Source organism: Dermacentor silvarum, chromosome 9, assembly GCF_013339745.2.
Source record: "Dermacentor silvarum isolate Dsil-2018 chromosome 9, BIME_Dsil_1.4, whole genome shotgun sequence".
In the NCBI taxonomy this organism is placed as follows: Eukaryota; Metazoa; Arthropoda; class Arachnida; order Ixodida; family Ixodidae; genus Dermacentor; species Dermacentor silvarum.
Window position 1 is genome coordinate 33,821,506 of NC_051162.1, and position 19,121 is coordinate 33,840,626.

Below are 19,121 nucleotides of genomic sequence, written 5' to 3' on the forward strand. Positions count from 1 at the left end.
TCCTATAAGCTCGGAGAAACCGATACCTGGCTTCGCTATAGGGCTTCTTCCTCTTTCTGGGGTTTTACGTGCCAAAACCAGTTCTGATTATGAGGCACGCCGTAGTGGAAGACTCCGGATTAATTTTGACCACCTGGGGTTTTCTAACGTGCACTACAACGGAAGAACACGGGCGTTTTTGCATTTCGCCTCCATCGAAATGCGGCCGCCGAGGCAGGGATTCAATCGCGCGGTCTCGTGCTCAGCAGCGCAACGCCTGAGCTGACTGAGCCACCACGGCGGGCTACAGGTGTTGCTCTAGCCGTATAAAACGCGGGTTTATCGTGAGCAGAAACGGTGAATTTCGGTAAATGATAAAGGCTACTAACATCATCATCATCATCATCATCATTGACAGAAGCTGACCCCCCCCCCCCCCTCAGAAAAAACCTGGATCCGCCCCTGTGCTAGCCTACTATTACTCACCCTCGTAGTGCTAGCTAGCGCTTTTACTCACGGTGACTAATAAATACCGTGCCCCTCGGTTTGCTTTCTTCTTATTCATTACACAGTGAGGGTGATTAATCCGGCAGCTTTGATGCCTTCAGGTATCACGTCTGGGTTTATTGCTTTCACCCAAAACGTTCACGTGACGCCTGCGGTACATAGGATGTTCTACATACACTATGATGACCTTAAGTGGTGGCGCTGGCTAATACTCCCAGCGTTAGTTAAAATCATAGATAGATAAAAATACCGCGGAAGACCACAAAAATACCGCGAAATACCGCAAAAATACCGGTAGGTAAAAATACCGCAAACGTGGAGGAATAAATGGCTCCACGGTAGCTCAATTGGTAAGAGCATCGCACGCGTAATGCGAAGACGTGGGTTCGTATCCCACCAGCGGCCAGTTGTTCTTATCGACTTCTGTTTTCATTTTTGAACAATGTGGACCACCATATCAAATACCCGTTTTATGTAGACCGTGCAATACATTTAGAGACATTAATTAACCGACGGCACGTTGAAACTACATGCCCAAAAGATTTGCTATATCGCATAAAACGAGCTTCATCCTCGGTTTGTTCCTGTGGCAACAACGATGAGGATGTTCACCATCTGCTCCTCGATTGACCCAGACACGCGGCACATAGCAGCTAGAACAGGAGTTACACTGAAGTGATTCTCACCCATCGAGTGTTCTCATTCAAAAAATTGCTGGGCCCTTGACCATGGAAAACACACAGCGAAAAGCTCCGAATGCACTCGAGCATTTCTCCGAAGACACAGGCGTAGTTAATGTCTACTCGATGACGCACTTGATAGTAACCACAGTGCAACCACAACACGCTTTGATTATTTGCATTTATCTGTCCTTGTATATTATGCGTTCGTGTCGTATGCTTTTTTCCCCACGTCTTGTGGGATGAAGCTTACTTTTGGCGGTCGTATCTGCTAAGGGCGTAATATGCAACTGAAACTGCAATTCTATGCTGGTGGGTCTTTCCAACCTAGGTATTGAAACATTTGCGGAAAACGTGTATTATTATCTTGCTCACTTGTGCACCTGCTCATATCAAACTGCATCGCAGCCTCGTGTATGTGTTTGGAACTCTGTATACGCGTATATGTAGGAACTCAGTGTAGAGAGAGAGAGAGAGAGAGAGAGAGAGAGAGAGAGAGAACTTTATTGAGAACGAGCAGTTTAGTCGGCTGGCCTAGGCCTCCCACGAAGGAGCGTCGAGATCTTGTCTCTTCGCCGCAATTCTTAGGCATGCTGGATAGCCCACAGATGGTCGTCGAGAAGGAAGCTGCGCAGGGCGGCGTGCCATCGTGACGAGAGGGTCACGGGATTAGGTCTAGGTATTGATTTTTGCACTCCCATAGCATGTGGGGGAGTGTCGCTGGTTGAGTTTTACATATCTTACACGTGTGGCTTGTGTAGATGTCGGGGTAGATGATGATATCGTGTGAGGGAGGGGTATGTATTGGTCTGTAACAGGCGAAGGGTGGTTGCCTGTGCTCTGCTTAACTTGCCGTGAGGGATGGGAAAGATTATTATTGCGAGGTAATATGATTTCACAAGGTCGCTGTACCTTGTAAGGCGGTCGCGTCCTGCGGGTGCACGTGCACCGTCTCCGGCAGGGGTGGCTAGTTCTCGTGATACGGAGTGTGTAACCTCGTTGAGGTTACGCGCTCAGTGTAGAGCACTTTTAGTTATTATTGTTGCAAATATTGTCACGACCTCGCAGGAGACGTGGAAGCCGGCGTACAGCACGTATAAAAGCACTTTATATAAGCAGCAAACGCAACGTCGTTGTCGTCTCTGTTTTTCTACCCGCGCGCTACTTCAGCGTCGTTTCCATGGCCGGGCACATACCCGCGGCGACGATATAGCATGTGGCAATATGGGAAAAGAAGTATCCCTCACAATTATATGGCGACTACACCTCCTTCATTTTCATTTAAAGAAATGGGAATATATTCTCTGGAAAATGTTGGTGCCTCCTCTCTTTCATTTTCCTTTTTTATGTTTGGTTGATGCAGCGTTCAAGCGTGAATTTCCCAATATTCCAATATTATATTACGTTAGATTTGTTTTGAACTCGGAAAAGATACACATGCGCACATAAAATTGATTTAATCATAAGATACTAAATGCAGGTCTTCGATCCTATTGTACAGATTTCTTACTAAAGTATTTTTCGCACACACCCCAATTTGCAAAGTCTCCAGCGAATACGATGTACTGCTGCCGTTTCCTCGTCCCTGTGATTAAATTATTACGTTGATTCGTTTATTTTAAACAATTTCATGTCTTTCTGTGCATACGCTTAACTGTTTGTCCAGAAAGTCAGGCTTTTACTTATCAGTGGCTTCTCGAGTAAATCTGCTAAGGACGTTACGTGCAACTGAAACTGCAATTCTATGCTGGCGAGTCTTTCAAACCTAGGTGTTGAAACGTTTGTGGAAAATGCATTTGTATATTTGTGCATCTTTCCTTGTTTCAATTGTCGTCGGAAACTGCTGCACGCATGAGGAAGCCTTCGAAAGAAAAACATTGACCGACAGTGCATTGATTTTATGTTCGCTGCAAGGCCGCGACCTCGAAACATGATAATAAGCGAACCGAGCGAAAAAAAAAACCAAACACAACAAAAAACTGAAAAAAAAGAGAGATAGAAAGAACGCGTGAGGAAAGCTCCCGAAAAACAAACCATGAGTGAAATTTTCTAACGACAGGAAGTAAGACCGCTGTACCAGGCTGCTGTACAGCCTTACCGCGTGATCTAAATTATATGTATAGCACTATTGGCTCCTGCGTGAATCTGCAACGCTATAATTCGAGAGGCTGGATTTTGTTTGCGCAGTCGATCTATAGGGGCCACTTACAGAGGTGACCAGGTACGTAAGTGTCAACGGACACATCCTCGGTGAGTCATATTGATAAATCTACTACGCTCTATAGTTTTCTCTCCTGCTGGTATATTGTGGCGAGCATGTTGAATGCTGCTGGCGTGGAAAGGACTACGTTTTATGTGGTTCGTCGTTATTCAGGCAGCAAGAACTGCTAATTTCATTCCTAAAAGGCATGGCTGCTAACATAAAAAGACTGTGAGATATGTTCATTTTGTGTCTCTTCGAGCGCTGTGCTTAGGTCGCAAGAAGATACACCTTTACGCTGGTGGTCCAGAACTGTCGTATGAATAATTTGGTTATGAAAATGCGTTAACATGAGGCGAAAGGGCGCAAGAACAATTTTGATAAAACTGAGAGTCTGCCGCAATATTCTGCGGTAGAAAATAGTCATAAGAACAGAAATGACGCCAACCAAGGTGGCAAAATTCTGGAAAACGCACGGCCACAAACGTATATTTTAATCATTTATTTACCTAATTCGGCGTGTAAGCTCGTCACACATTACTCTCGGGAGCTTGTGCATGTAAACAGGTATTACAGGTATACAAACATTTGATTTCTATTGTATTGAAAATGAATGCCTGGCGCTGCAGCCACATCGCCCATATACCCCAGGAGTCGTGCAGGGCATTAAATAGAGGAGATGGATAGCAGCGAACAATCGCTTGATCCGTAATAAGTAATCGAATGCATAAACTGGTACACCTAACAATTTACACATGTGACAATGTCTGCTGTTCGAGTGATACGTATTCGTTTAGGAAGATAGAGACCCTGGAGAAAACGGCGAAGAAAGAAACTCAAAATTTATAGGCAGTGTTGACTAAGCCCACCAGGGCGAGAGCGAAGAAGAAACATTCCTGACATTAATCGTTCTCTTCCACACTTACACCAATCTACAGCGACAAACAACAACCAAGTGCCTCCGAGTGTTATGCAATATTGTGCCAATAATGCTGGCTGCCCTACTATTTTCAATGTTCTGCTGTATCATATATCAATTATTCTTCAGACGTGGCTATATCGGCAATTTATGGACGTTTGCAAAATACCAAGCATTTCTTGAAATTATAATTGAATCTAAATTTCTCGCTGTCGATATTACAATCTAAAATTTACAATATCTCCACACGTGATCGAGTCATCTGTCTGGCGGTCTTTCTTTACTCTGTTCCAGTAAATATTAGCCCTGAGAACGATAAGAGGGGCGCTGCGAGCGTCGCTCGCATGACGTAATGGCAAGGATTCGTGCCTATCGTCTGCTACAGTTCGGGCTGCGTCCGGGCGCCTTCTGCAGTGCTTCCGTTTGTTCGCTCTCGTTCAGTATGATAGCACACTTATGACAGTTCTCTCAAATATATTTTTACGATGTGTTCGTTCCTCAAAATTTATTGCAAGAGCTTATTTTTATACAAAAATATATTTCTCAAAGACAACGTTACAGTGCCGGCCAACGGAGCTCAGTCCAGTGTGGTGTGGGTTTTTCATTCGCAGTTCTACACGCTGCAGTGGTAGCACTCGTGAATAATAAAAACATAAACGCGACAACATGGGATAGAACGATCCAGTTAAGCGACTATACTTGGCGTGTTGCAACAAGCATGTAACAAACGTTGCCTATATATGATTTATACAACATTTACCTTGACTTTAACCCGCTAAAACTTGTTTCCTCACGACGAGCTGTTCATGGCAAAATATCGATTTTTCGCATTTATTCACACGAACGTACGGCAGTTGCACGAGGGCTAAACAACACTGTAGTATAGATTCTCAAAATTAAGCCATTCTTAATCGGTCAATTTTAAGCGGTGGTATTTATAAGTAAAGCTCATTGAGGCCACTAAACCACTATATTATGGCGAGTTGTTTAAGCTTCTTGCCGCACACAAAAAGGCATTGACCAATACGTATTCTCTTTTCAGTGATACACGCTCGACTCAGTTCAACAATTTATCGGTGCTTGTTGCTTGGGGAACTGATGGTACTGATCTGCTTGGCGATCACAGCTGCTCGGCGCAAGTTCTTGGGCGAAATACGCCTTTTAGAGCATATGGCTGCAGCCAGCAAGTAGCCGAAGCTTAATTCTTTAGTGGTATACGACACATTGAAAATATCAGCATTCACCGAAGGAGGTCAAAAATCAAATGAGTTCATATGAGGCATACATATATAGTGTCTTCTTTATGAGGTGGGTACACAAGGGGGTCTTTCATGGACTGACGCTGCGAGGAGGAGGAGGAGAGAAAGAGAAGGCAGGGATGTTAACCAGAAATGCGTCTGGTTGGCTACCCTACTCTGGGGGACGGGAAAGAGGGAATAGAAAGATGAGATAGAGAGAGGAGGGGGGGGGGGTGGGAGGAAGGACACGGTGAGCTCGCGCACGCACGCGGAGGGCCTGAGCAATTCAAAGGCGTTCACTTAGGCCAGTCGCCCTCAAGAAAGACAACAGTGCCTTCACAGCTTTGTGGGCCGACGAGCGATGGGGACGGTCTTCAAGGAGCACCTGCACGGACAACGGTCGATCATCAAGTCGTCGCAATGGGTTCGATAAAGTTTGTCTTTCCGACTGAAATTGATCGCAGTGACACAATAAATGTTCTATGCTCTTTTCGCTGCCGCAGACGTCGCACGTAGCACTTTCGCTCATTCCAATCAAAGCACAGTACGCCTTCGTGAAAGCCACTCCCAACCACAGCCGGTATAGAAGCGATGCCTCACGTCGGTGAATCCCGGGTGGAGGTCGGAGTTGGAGCGAAGGGTTCAGTTCGTGTAGCCTGGTGCGCCTTATATGTGGGGTGTTCCACTCTGTTAAAGAGAGCTTGCGTGCCAGGTGCCGAAGCTGCCTTCCAGCATCTGTCCTGGAAAGAGGAATGGGAAGGCTGTGTTGTTATTGATGTGACTCTCGGGCAGCTTTGTCTGCGAGATCGTTTCCACTGATCCCGCAATCGCCAGGTAGCCACCGGAAAATAATTTCGTGGCCTTTCTGTTTGATGTCGTGGTGAAGTTTGACAATTTCGTACGTTAGTTGTTCGTGACCTCCACGTCAGAAAACTGCCTGCATACTTTGTAAAGCCGGTCTCGAGTCGGAAAACACGGCCCATGTACCAGGACTCTCTGCGTCTATAAATTGAAGTGCACTGCACAGAGCCGTGAGCTCTGCAGCCGTGGACGTCGTGACATGTGACGTCTTGAATCGCCTTGTTACTTCTCTCGTCGGCATAACCGCCAGAACCGGTCGATGTAGTCGATCCGTACGTATAGACGTGCACGTGACTGCTTTATCTCTCGTGTAACAGGAGTAAGCTCAATCGTTTTAGTGCAGACGGTGATAAATCTGTCTTTTTCTGAAGTCCTGGAATTCTAAGTTGGACTTCAGGACGGCACAAACACCATGGAGGAGACGCCAGCCTGGCCGGAGGTGCGTACCCCGATGTAATCGAGGCACGATATGCACTGACAGTTGTGCTATATGACGTGCGGGGTCTTTCCACGGTGAGTGCGGCGAGGTGGTGGCAAGGAGTCCGGGCAATGTGCCTGACATGTGCACGCATTGCCTCGATGGCGATGTGCGTTGTGATTGAATAATCTTGAGCAATCGTGATAGTTTCAGCCGTTGACGCACTGCGTGGTACTCCAAGGCATATCCTAAGAGCTTGCGCCTATTTGCTCTGCAAATTAGTTTTGCAGGTGTTGGATATAACAGGTAGGCTGTACCGGAGGAACCCAACAAACAACACCCTGTATAGCTGTAACATGGATTGTGTGGATACCCCCCAGTTCTTTCCTGCAAGGAAGTTGAACAGATGACAAATAGCCATCAGGCGCTTTTTCACGTGGTTTACGTGAGAGGTCCAGGGCAGATCTCTGTCAATCAGAACTCCCAAGAACCTGTGACTCTTGCTGAACGATACCACTTGTCGGTTGATTAATATGCCGTATGCAGTCATTGGTTTCCACGTAAATGCCACCACTGCGCACTTTTCCCACGTCACCTCCAGTCCTTGTTTACGAAGGTAGCATGAGGTCGATGAGGCCGCCTTCTGAAGCCGAGCGCGAAGTTGAAGCCGTGTCACCCCCGACGTCCAGATACAGATGTCGTCGGCGTAGATAGAGAGTCGAACGGTGCTTGGCAGGTTCTCGATTAGTCCAATGAGGGTCAGATTAAAAAGCTTCGGGCTTAGTACTCCGCCTTGAGGGACTCCGCGGCTACTGTAATACTGGGGTGTCGGGCCATCCCCGGTGAGCACATAGAATGAACGCATCTGTAGGTAGCTGCGAACCCAGAGGTATGTCTTGCCGCCAAGTCCTATTACTTCTAGCGCTTTAAGGATGGCTTCTTGGGTGACGTTGTCGTAAGCTCCTTTAACGTCTAGAAACAAGGCAGCAGACAAGCGTTTACAGGCCTTCTGGAATTCGACATACGTTACCAAATCGACAGCGTTGTCTATAGACGAACGGCCGCGCCTGAATCCTGTCAACGTGTCTGGGTAAATTTCATAGTGCTCTAGGTACCACTCCAGTCGCGTTAGAACCACCCGTTCTATTACGTTTCCTGTACAACTTGCAAGCGCGATCGGACGGTATGACGAAATGTCCAAAGGCGACTTGCCAGCTTTGAGGAGCGGAATCAGGCGACTTGATTTCCATTCCTGGGGAGCGGTGCCTGTCTGCCACGAGTCGTTGTACAGGAGCTAGAGTGCCGTTCGAGCTCGTTCACCAAGGTTACACAAAGCGCGGTATGTAATGCCATCTGGTCCTGGGGCTGAGGAACGCCTGCATAAAGCGAGCGCAGCTTCAAGTTCGTCCAGAGAAAAAGGGCACTCCATACGGGGATCACGTGAGGATGGTGAATGGTCAGGAGTCTGCGTTCCAGTGGAACTTGCTACACTGGCAATCCTCTTACAGAAGGATTCTGCGAGTTCAATCTCGCGGCATTCTAGGTAAAGGCGAGGGAATTAAATGGGTGGCGCTGTCCAGGGGTTACACGGAGGCCCCGAACAGTTCTGCATATAAGAGACAAAGGCTTTTGGGGATCCAGAGACTCGCAGAAAGACGCCCATCGTTGTGAAGCCAGCTTATTCATTCGTCGCTGTATTTTCGTCTGTGTGCGTCTGGCCAATCTCAAATCATGAATGGATTTTGTGCGCCTATATCTTCGTTCCGCACGGCGTCGAAGTGCACGAAGTTTCTCTAGCTCGATGTCGAATTCGGTGCGTTTGAAGCTTTTCAAAGGCGAATGTGTGGCAACCTGTAAGGCAGCTTTTATTGCGTCCCCTAGGCTGGATGGCATCTCGTCTCGACAGCGGTCTTCCAGGATTGATTTAGATTTCGGCCAGTCGATGGATTGGACGGCACCGGAGAACTTGGAGCTAGTCAGCCCCTCAATCGTGAGATAAGTTAGGATGTGGTCACTTCCCCGCGTTTCCAAGTCCGAGAACCATTTAACTCTTCTGTTAAAGGAGCGCGAAACAAAGCTGAGGTCAAGACAGCTGCTATACGCCGTTCCTCGCAGATAAGTGGGGCTTCCGTCATTTAACAAGCAAAGTTCTCGTTCAAAAGCAATCGACACCAATCTTCTGCCCCTCGAGTTAATCTTGGAGCTCCCCCAGAGGTAATGGTGGGCATTGAAATCCCCAGTGACAACCCGTGGCTGTGGAGTCGTCAAAATTTCCCGTAAGCGCTCGCAGTTTAGACGACTTGATGGTGATATGTAGGCTCCCAGAATTGTGAAGGTGACCTTGCTCTTCTTTACAATCAAACACACGTACTGGTTTTCATTGTCAGGTGGCACTGGATGATGAACATATGTCAAGTCACGTCGTATGAAAACAATAACCTTGCTGCATTGCCCCTGGGTGGAGGACGTAATGCACTCATACCCGGACAGTCTGATGGGATATGATAGGTTTGGCTCACAAATGACAATAATGGGAAACTGATTTACGAATACAAACTGTCGAAAGTCGGACATACGCGAGTAAAGTCCTCTGGCGTTCCATTGAAAGACAGATGCATTCTGGACCTCCTCTCTGAACGATGACTTCTGGCAGGCCATTGCTTTACCCTAGGGCCGCAAGCACTGCACCCAGGGCGTCCAGCACCTGCAGCGCGCTCTGCACCGACTGGGTTTTCATGTTGCTGAGTAGAACTCGCATAGCATCCATCAGTGACCGCAAAATTATTATAACCTGGCGATCATCAGTCGTCGTTGGAGCAGTGGTTGGTGAGGGTGTCGATGGAGATGGCATGCGAGGTGTCTCCGTGGCAGGTTGTGCACTTGGAAGTGCGGGCCACTCTTCGGGATGATCGACTCTTGACATTTTCTTCGCTTGCACGGCATCTTTCATGTTGGCGCTGCGCGTTGATGGAGCAGCCGTTTTGGCGAAAGACGTTGTGTTGCTTTGTGCGGTTTTTCAGTTGCGCTTTTCGGTGGCGATACCGTCGCCATCTAAGTGTAGCGGCAGCTTCGCGGTGTGTGGAATGATCCCGAACCATGCGCTTTAGGACCGCGAATTCCTTCCACACCCGCAGGCAGTCCTTCGATGAGGCTTCGTTGGAACCGCCGCAATTAGGGCACTTCAGGACGGTCGCGCGGCAGGCGTCTTCCAAATGGGACTCAGCGCACCGCGGGCGCACGGCATTGTTCGCACAAACGGTTTTTATGTAGCCAATCTTGAAGCACTTGTGACATTGCAGGGGCTTCGGTATGTATGGTCGAACTGGATGGCGGACATGACCAACTTTGACGTGAGAGGGAAGGCAATCTCCCTCAAACACAAGCTTCACGCAGCGTGTGTTTCCGAGTCTGGTAAGATGAGCGATGAGCGTGCCTTCAGTTGCTGGCTTTATTAATATTGGCAAGTCGTAGCTCGAAATGGAAATTTCGACGTTATAAATGACGCCAACAGTGCCGTTACCGCCAGTAGCAATCTGTGGTCGCACTTGTACTTTGTCAATTTTTGTGACATTCCGAAGGCTTTGGAGTGCGCTACGATGGAAAACGTCTACAGCCATGACATTCATCCGTGAGTTGATTCTCACATCCTTAATCTCATTCGGCGCAATACCCTCGAGTAACGTTGAAAGAACCTGCCTGTTTAGGAGCCGCAGATTGGTCGTGGGGTCCACGGGCAAGAAGAGCACAGTGTACGGCCAGTGCTGTGGTGTTTCCTTCACGGTGGAGACACTTGCCGGCGATGACGCCCGCAGCAGTCTTCTTTTTGCCTTTCGGCTCATGATAACCTTGAAGTCGTCGTCCGAGGAATCGTAGCTGTCCGAGTACAACTCGGTGGCCTCGCTGTCTATGTCACTGGACTGGCTCCCGCGTTTCCTGGACGTAAGCCGACCTGACGGCTGCGCGCCAGGAAGGTACTCGGAAGTATCTTCCTCCATTGCCGCAACGAGGGAGCGGCAGCTCCCTGAGATTGCAACGAAACAAAGCGAAAACGCAGACAACAGTGCAAGCGTTCAGCTAAAGAACCACTTCCGAGTAGTTCTAAGTTGGTATAGTTAAACACCATTGTGGTTCGACACATCGTCATGCAAACGGCAGTTAGATTTCCCTCTTTCATGCAGCCGAAGCTGCTTGCCAGTGCTTCGAGTACAGAGGCGCTGGGACGTTACCTTTGCCTTGTGTCCTCGTTTCTTGTTTGTGCGCTGCAGGTTCAAGATGAATAGGTACCAACTCGCCCAGCTTCAGCACTATTATATTATAGGCATTTCCAATTGGCGCTGTCCGAGCACTGCTTCATGGTTTCAATTCGAAGTTGTAGTGAAGGAATGGGCTTCGCGAACATTCTGTGCCTCGCTATAACGCGCTCGCGATAGTCGGTTGCTTTATTATTAAAACATTATTAAAATTGTACGAAGGCAGGGTTCAAACATGGGACCGCTAGCACAGAAGCCCGATATGGAAAGCATTACGCCATGGGCGCATGTATCCACAAGCGGCATAAAACGCCCTTATGAGTTTCTGAAAGGCGAAATTCGAAAAACGCCCTCACGGATTTTGCGAAGCGCTGTCGTACGTATTCAATAAAAAGATTTGAAAAGGGTTTTCGAGAAGAAGGCCCGTGAGTGTTTATCGTATTCCAGTGAGGGAGGTCAACCTTTTGTGTTTGTCAATTCTACTGGAGATAAATGATCTAGGGCGAATGAAATGCTGACGAAGGTGGTTATTATTATAGCAAACTGCGTGAAGAAAAACTATGCGATATATTTCACGACAAGTCTAAAGTAGAGGAGGATCAATGTTTGATTTGAATGGCGGAGCATTTGCAGTGCGGTGATAATTCGATGAGATAAAATGGAAGGCGCGCTTTTGCATTGCCTTAAGTTCAGTTGTTAGTGTTAGTTCGCTAGGTTATCTTAGTGTTGATGCATATTCCAGTTGTGACCGTATATTAGTGATATGGGATTGCATTTTTGAGGGACTTGGAGCCATAAAAAGTCACCTTTAAGGTAACCAACTCTTTTGTGAACTTACGCCTCAGTGGTTTAAACATGCTGTTTCCAAGATAGATTATTAGAAATGTGAACTCCGAGGTGCCGGTATGACGGAACAGGTTCTAGTGCGGTGTTATACAGGAAGCAGTGTGGACTGGTCAATGAGCTACGAGAAACGCGCATAGATTAACATTTAGTAACATTTACTTCCATATTTCAAGAATACCACTCGGTGAGAACGTTATTCAAGTTGCACCAAACAGAAGCAACATCATCCCCGTTAATTATGTTCTGACATATCACGCATTCTTTAGCGAATAAGGAAATTCGGTATGAACAAGCTTCAACGGTATATCGGTAAAAAAAGAAGGCTAATGCTTACCAAGATCAATTAAGCAAGTGTGGGCGTACTAAAAAACCAAGCGAGTGCTCCGAGATTCGCCAACAATAGTTGCAGAAGTCCAGTGTCTCTTAGAAGATGACATGGCGCTGGTCACCGATGACGCGTTTTTGTTTTGTGTAGTTTTCCTCCTATATACTAGCGTTAGCGTATCAAAATGAACATATGCCATGCAGAGATGAGGTGACTTTGGACACAGAAATTAAAGTTGCAGCCCAACAGTCAAATATGGTAAAATTCGGAGGATTCTAGTGAAAAAAAAAGCTGGCAGATCCCACACCCTGTGGGAATCGATGTTATGCGAAGCAGAGGGCGGATAGCCTACCAAGTTAACGAAACGACCGTGAGAGCACGAAGACGTAGGCGGCTCTTTCATGACCTACATGACACGCATGTCATGGCATTCATGTCATGAGTCCTCAGGAGTCCCTTTAGCTACACCTAAGAGACCTTAAGGCGAAAGCCTTCGTCATTCTCATGACTATGAGTTAGAGCATCAACCTTTAGTGTTTCCTTCACTTAGTACCCGCGTGCGAACCCGTTTCAGTGGTTTTTGAGTGTTAATCTCTTTCGCTGAGTCATTCTCATTTTGCTGAGTTATGCTCATGACTATGACTTCTACCAGCCTCCTGTAGTGTTTTCTTTACTTAGTACCCACGTCCGAACCCATTTCAGTGGCTTTTTAGCGTTAATATTTATTTGCTAAGTCATTGTCATTTTTGCTGAGTCATGCTCATGACTATGATTTCTACCATAATCATTTAGTGTTCCCTTCACTTATTGCCCACGTCCGAATCTGTTCCAGTGGTTTTTTAGTGTTAATCTTTTTTCGCTGAGTCATTGTCATTTTTGCCGAGTCATGCTCATGACTATTACTTCTGCCTGCATCCTGTAGTGTTTCCTTCACTTCGTACCCACGTCCGAACCCATTGGAGCAGTTTTTGAGTGTTAAACTTTTTCGCTGGGTCATTGTCATGACCTACATGACACGCATGATATGATATTCATGTCATGACATATCATTTATAGGATATAAATGACATATAGTTGTCGTACTAAGGAGACTTTTTTCCAGGAGCTACTCTACTCTCCTCGGCAAGTCTATGAAGAAGGAGCAGATATGTTATACACCTTCTGCAACTGCGTGATCGTGGGCTTGGTGACTGGTCTTGGAGTTGCGCTCCTGCAGTACCTCATGGGAAGGAAGAGGCAAAAAGGTCTGCCACCAGGTCCCGTTGGCTTCCCCTTTATCGGCTACCTTCCCTTCGTGCTTAAACACTGGGATGTCGAAGCCCTCCGAAAGAAGTACGGTAACGTGTTCGGGTGAGTTTTCAGCGATGTGTTCGAAGAACATTTAATGATAGAGCACGCGGCAGTGCTGCTGGTCAAAAATTTCACCGACGATTACGATTCCCTAATTCGTAATTTGAGCGCAGCTCTATACATGTTTTCATTTCGCGATATATTGGTTTGCGCGGACAATCTGTCTCATGCGACACGTTGTGAACGGAGCGAAGTGTGGCGCGACCGCCTCGCTAATCGGGGGATCATGAAAGGCAGCGCGTGGTTGACGCATGAGTGCGATTCACAGCAGCCGGCGCAGACAGACCTCCGCTCATGAAGCGTTTTGTTTCCGTATAGACGACGCGCGCTATCCTGGCGCCATCTCGTATCCATCATCGCCGCAAAGCCCGTCTTGCGCAGCGATACGCTTTTCTTCTCACACTGTCGCCATACCCTCCTCCTCCGCTTTCCTCCTCGCGCTCTCTTCGCTATCGCCGTCTTTCATCTCCCGCTGCGATCCGCGTTCGCTTTCATCCTTCGCTGTGTTCGTTCGCTCGTTTACGAGGTACGACGCCGAAGGTCGCTGCGGGAACGGGTGCCTGAGCGCTGCGCTCCAAAAAGTGGGTTTTAATGTTAAATAACGCTTTCCTGCAATTAGTTGGACAAAACTATACAAGCCAGAACAACAGCACATTCTCGAAGGAACCGCGGTGCTTAGCTTTTTGCGCAGGAACTTCTTGTCGCAAAAATTGATCAAATATATAACGAAACGTTCTGCCTCCTTCAGTCCTCGGATGGCGATGGCGACCCATTATATCCACAACAAACGCGGTGAGGACTAGGCACGTAATACCGCAGTAGACTGCATAGCGGTCTAGATTTAGGAAACACAGTTGTTGCAGCTGAGGAAAGGAGTGGCTTGCTACAGTATGGCTACAGTATCAGACTTCCCTTGGCACACCGTTGGTCACCGAGTTTCCATGTTCCTGAGAACCGTTTGTCTTTTTTTATCTGTGCTGATGCAAGTACACTGTATTACGTGCTAAAATGGCTACAGTCTTCGGCCAAAGATTAGACCAAAATTAATTTTTGCGCTTTGCTTCTGCGGTGAACAACAAGTCCTACCAAGCTCCCGAGGAGCACTAACGCCTGAGACGGCGGTGGCAGCAGCGCGTTGTGCAAAAAAGCAATAAAGTGCGACTGTGTGACTTTAATTCAGCGGCCAATCTGGGACTTTGGCGACTCCTCTAAAGCCGTTCGCTTCTTTCCCTTTCCGTTTTCATGAACAAGCGGAGAAGAACCCACTAATTGCGAAAGCACCTATGGTCATACCTAAGCCATATCATATCAAAGGGCACGTCCGGGAAGAAAGGTGCACGCCGGTTGAAAACGCAGAATGATGCACGCTAGGCGCCTGTTGTCTGATAGCTGCTCCTGGCTGAAACCAGGGGCGCGCTGAATTTATCTTCCAATGGCGTAGCTTGGAGGCGAGATCAAAGCCTTTCGCTACATTTTGAAGATCCAGTGGATTTACAGGACATGCGCTTCGTGCGCATACTCAGGCAAGAAGCAAGTCATAAGTCTTGGCACAGTCGTCCCCCTGGCTATAGCAATAACAGTTAATTGTCAAATTTCTGCGACAATATATTGCACTGACCTGGCAAATCGTACTTGACTGAACTTTGCAACGTGAATTGCGCCATTCACTTTGTGCTCTGTTCGTGGTGGCAGTCGGTGCCGCTCATGCCTTATGAGTACTTCCGCTCAGTGATGATGGAGCTGTACATGCGATCTCGTGCATTAAATAATGCGAAAGTTTTCTCGACTGTGCTCATCGCACGCGCTGCCTTCCGTTTCGCCAACCCAGAACTCGGCGATGATGGGTTATTTCGTAATTTTCGATGGCATTTTCCTAAACAGTGTTGTGCAATTTTGTGGCATAAAAGAAGCACCTCAGAAAGCACGGAACATTTCTTTGAATTTACTTTAAAAGAGTTGAATGTTGGGCTAGTTGGTATTTTGACATAAGAACCATCTTGAAATGCAGCGCAACGGGACGGCACATCCGAGTGGAAGACGAACACAGGCGCTAACTAACAACTGATTTATTGAAGCCAGACCCACAGGTATATATGTCCACAAGCTGCGCAGGCGCATCGTAACAACGTATACGGAAACCATCAAAAAAGAGGAAGTGATTACACCAGGCGCAAAAGGAATTTCATTTCTGCATTGTATAGTGTAATCGATGTATCGCTTACACACTCTTGACCTGCTTTCCTGATAAAGAAAGCCTCTAACGTTTCACGAGCGGTTTTCTGCTTGCTTTTCCCTAGGATTTTTACGCTATGGAAAAGTGTTTCACAAGTGGGACAGCTACTACAATGGTCAGCAAGATGCGTTTTCTCCTTATTAGCTAGAGATAATTACACTTGAGAAAAAAATTAGCAAGCATATTGCCTTTTATCCTAAGCATATGTTCCAAGATACTCAGGGTCGGAGTGAGAGATTGGTGCTCTGCTGAAGATGTTCGGATCAACATACAGGCAACTTTAGGATATCCTGTTTCCGAGACGCCCAAGTCGGGCTGCGATGTGCAGTTTTCATAGCACAGTTACGTCGGGGTGTGATGACTTCACAAGTGATCTTATTTATTTTTTGTAGTAAGTCCAACTAAAAATGGCGTAAAGAGGCATATGTGTTTGCAGGCTCAAGATCGGAAGCCGTTACGTGGTGTTCTTATGCGACTTCGACTCAGTGAAGGAAGCCCTCACGCACAATGGACTATTGGACCGGCCGGAAGAGTTTCCACTGAATATCAGTGACACGAAAAGTAAGTGCGAATATCGTGTCATATTACGCGAGTGTACACCTGGCAGCGATACCTACTGGCTGCGAAAGGATAGGATGTCGAAAAGGCGTACGAGTGTGTGTGCCTCAAAAATCATCATTAGCCCGTGACAAGTTAGGGAGCAACGGGTCATGTTTTGTGCTGCATCCGCATATTTCTCAATAATATCCTAATCGGAGTTTCTCTTAGAGATTGTTTGAGTGATGAAGTGCATGACATCCAAAACATGCCTTAGTGAAGTGTATTATTACGCAGTATTATTAGTGCGAAAGCATTATATGCCCCATTACGCTAAAGTCCGGCGGCGTGAGCATCACGTGACACCGAGCGATGGTACCAAAAATGGTCTACGGCGCAAAGAGTAAAAACACGTCAAAACGCTCGGATTGACGTCAAATTTTTCAGAGAGGTTCCTGTAGACAAATTAAATCAATGGCTTTGAAATGAAAATAAATTGTACATTTCGGTCTGTGTGGGAATCAAACCCGGGGAGCGAGACGCGCACGCTTCCCCGAGGCCACGGCGGCTCCACTGCTCTGGTTGACTAATTGTGTGCCTAGTGCATGCGTCATTCCACACATGACGTCGTACTAAAGGTGTGACCTAGAGCGTGCGGCATTGGGCAAGTGACGGCGCAGGCAATGGGGAGGAGGTGACGCCATGTCATAAAATGAGTGTATGAAAGCCGCAGGTAAAACGCATGGCTTGCGCGGACAAGGAATGCGCGAAAAAGAAAAAAAAAACATTTCACCAAATGCTTTCGCATTCCCACACGTAAGCAGCCTTAAGTGTCTCTGCCGTATTTTCTTTCTAAGAACGATGAAGTTTACATGTAATGTAAAGGTATTTACATTGCTTCATCTCTCTCTCCAGTTTTATGCAGTAAATGTTTGTCTGCTTTTACCGAGAGATGGCCCCGGTCCTTGACGGTGTACAGGTTCTTGCGGTTTTTAATTGGGTATCTTGAACAGTTTCAGTGAGTTTGGAAGGAAACCTGTCAGTAACCCCAACTAATGCAGCGAACGAGTTTTGCAGCTGTTTGAACAATGTGGTAAAGGGATCTCTTTTACGGATGAGCTTCCTAAGAGAATGACAAATACGAATTTTTAGACATTAGGGAGACATTTTCTAGGGGACATGTCTGCTGGGCGTACTATCCACGCTCAGCCAAGCAGCTCTTGCCGTTTTACTCGGCCAGCAGTAAAAATAGAGAAAAACGAGAAGGGAAAGGTAGGGAGGTTAACGAAGGACGTGCCCTGTTGGATACCCTTAGCTTGTGGAGAGGGAAAGGGGAAGAATATATAAGAAGGAGCGAGAACAAAAATAATAAACAGTCAGTCATTTACAAAGTTAGTCGCAGAGTCCACTGAGAGTTAGTCCACTGCCACAAGCGCTCGTACAGTCCAGTCGCCTTCAAAAAGTACAGAAGAGCTTTAGTGGCCTTGCGCATGCAAGAATGCATAGGCCATGGTTCCAGGATCTTTTCCTCCGAGAGCACTCTATTATCTAATAGGCTGAGTTCAGCTTGTAGAGTACGTCGTTGAGCGTCAAAGGATGGGCAAACACACAGACGGTGCCCTAAAGTCTCAGTGCACCCGCACAAATTGTATGCTGCACTGTTGGCCATTCGTATTATGAATGAATAGGAATTTGAAAATGCGACGCCCAACCACACGCGACACAGTAAAGTTGTTTCGCGACAGGAAAGTCCAAGCGGAAGGCAAAGTTTCAAGTTAGGATCGAGAGAATGCAAGCGTGAGTTAGCGAAACCCGTTGAATTCCATCGTAGGTGTGTGATGTGGTGAGCAAGTGATTGAAGTCGCCGCGCAGTATCCGTTCTTGAAAGTGGTATGATGTTTTTGATGAGCCGAGCGAGCAGCTTCATCTGCCATGTCAACAATTCCGCAGTGGCTCGGCAACCATTTAAATACAATGTCGTGTCCTTTCTCAAGCGCGTGGATGAGCGTGTCTTATTATTGCGATAGCAATATGGACACTTCTACCAGATTTCTGCCGTCGCCGTCGCCGTGAGGTTCCCTATAGATAAAATCTTCGCCGCGCGCCGTATGCCCGAGCGGAAGCGTGCGGGGACGCGCGCTATCACGGAGGGCGAACGAAGTCAATCACTCACGCGCAAGCAAGGAAGCGGGAAGCCAGCGCCGGAGGGAGCGCGGGGGGGGGGGGGGGGGGGCGCACTTCTACGCTGCCAACAACCGCGCTCGTCGCTCGTCCGCACCGTCTCTTATCTCCACACGGCTCTGACCTTTATGCGCCGTGCATTCGCCGCTCAGTTTCCGTTGAAGCGATAAACCGCACGTACAGCGGTGAGCACTGTTAGGGTGAACACGCGAGCGCGTGGCCGACGGCACTATCAGCGCCGCGTAACAGCCATCGTTGGAAACATTGCACATGCGCAGCATGTGCTTTGCGAAACACTCTTTCCACCGCGCGCATCACGTCATCGATACGCTTGTTCGTCGTCTGCTAGCCGCATTTTTTGTTCGCTGAGCTGATACCTTCTGCATTTCAAGGTCCATCTGGATTGAAGATTGGCGCGTGAAGGAAAAAAGTGAGTGTAAGAGGGATAATTATTAAACTTTTTATTCAAGAAAATTGCACTTTTGCAATTCAAGTTAAACAAGACCATGAGAACAAATATAAAAACATGAGCAAATCTAATAGCGAGTCATGTGACCACTTACAGCAACGACTGCAGCTATTCTGGACGGTAACGAG

The 19,121-nt window shown here is 47.3% G+C and overlaps 2 protein-coding genes across 2 annotated transcripts in view; both read left to right on the plus strand.

The window, feature by feature from the left end:
• LOC125940323 (vitamin D 25-hydroxylase-like) overlaps positions 1-19,121 on the plus strand; it is a 156,767-nt gene that overhangs the window by 64,793 nt on the left and 72,853 nt on the right. The window lies entirely within an intron of this gene.
• LOC125939812 (cytochrome P450 2J6-like) overlaps positions 13,316-19,121 on the plus strand; it is a 39,569-nt gene continuing 33,763 nt past the window's right edge. The window contains exons 1-2 of the mRNA XM_049655258.1: positions 13,316-13,573; positions 16,243-16,367. Of these exons, the coding sequence (XP_049511215.1) occupies positions 13,371-13,573; positions 16,243-16,367 (328 nt within the window). The 5' untranslated portion in view covers positions 13,316-13,370. The remainder of the gene's footprint in view (positions 13,574-16,242; positions 16,368-19,121) is intronic.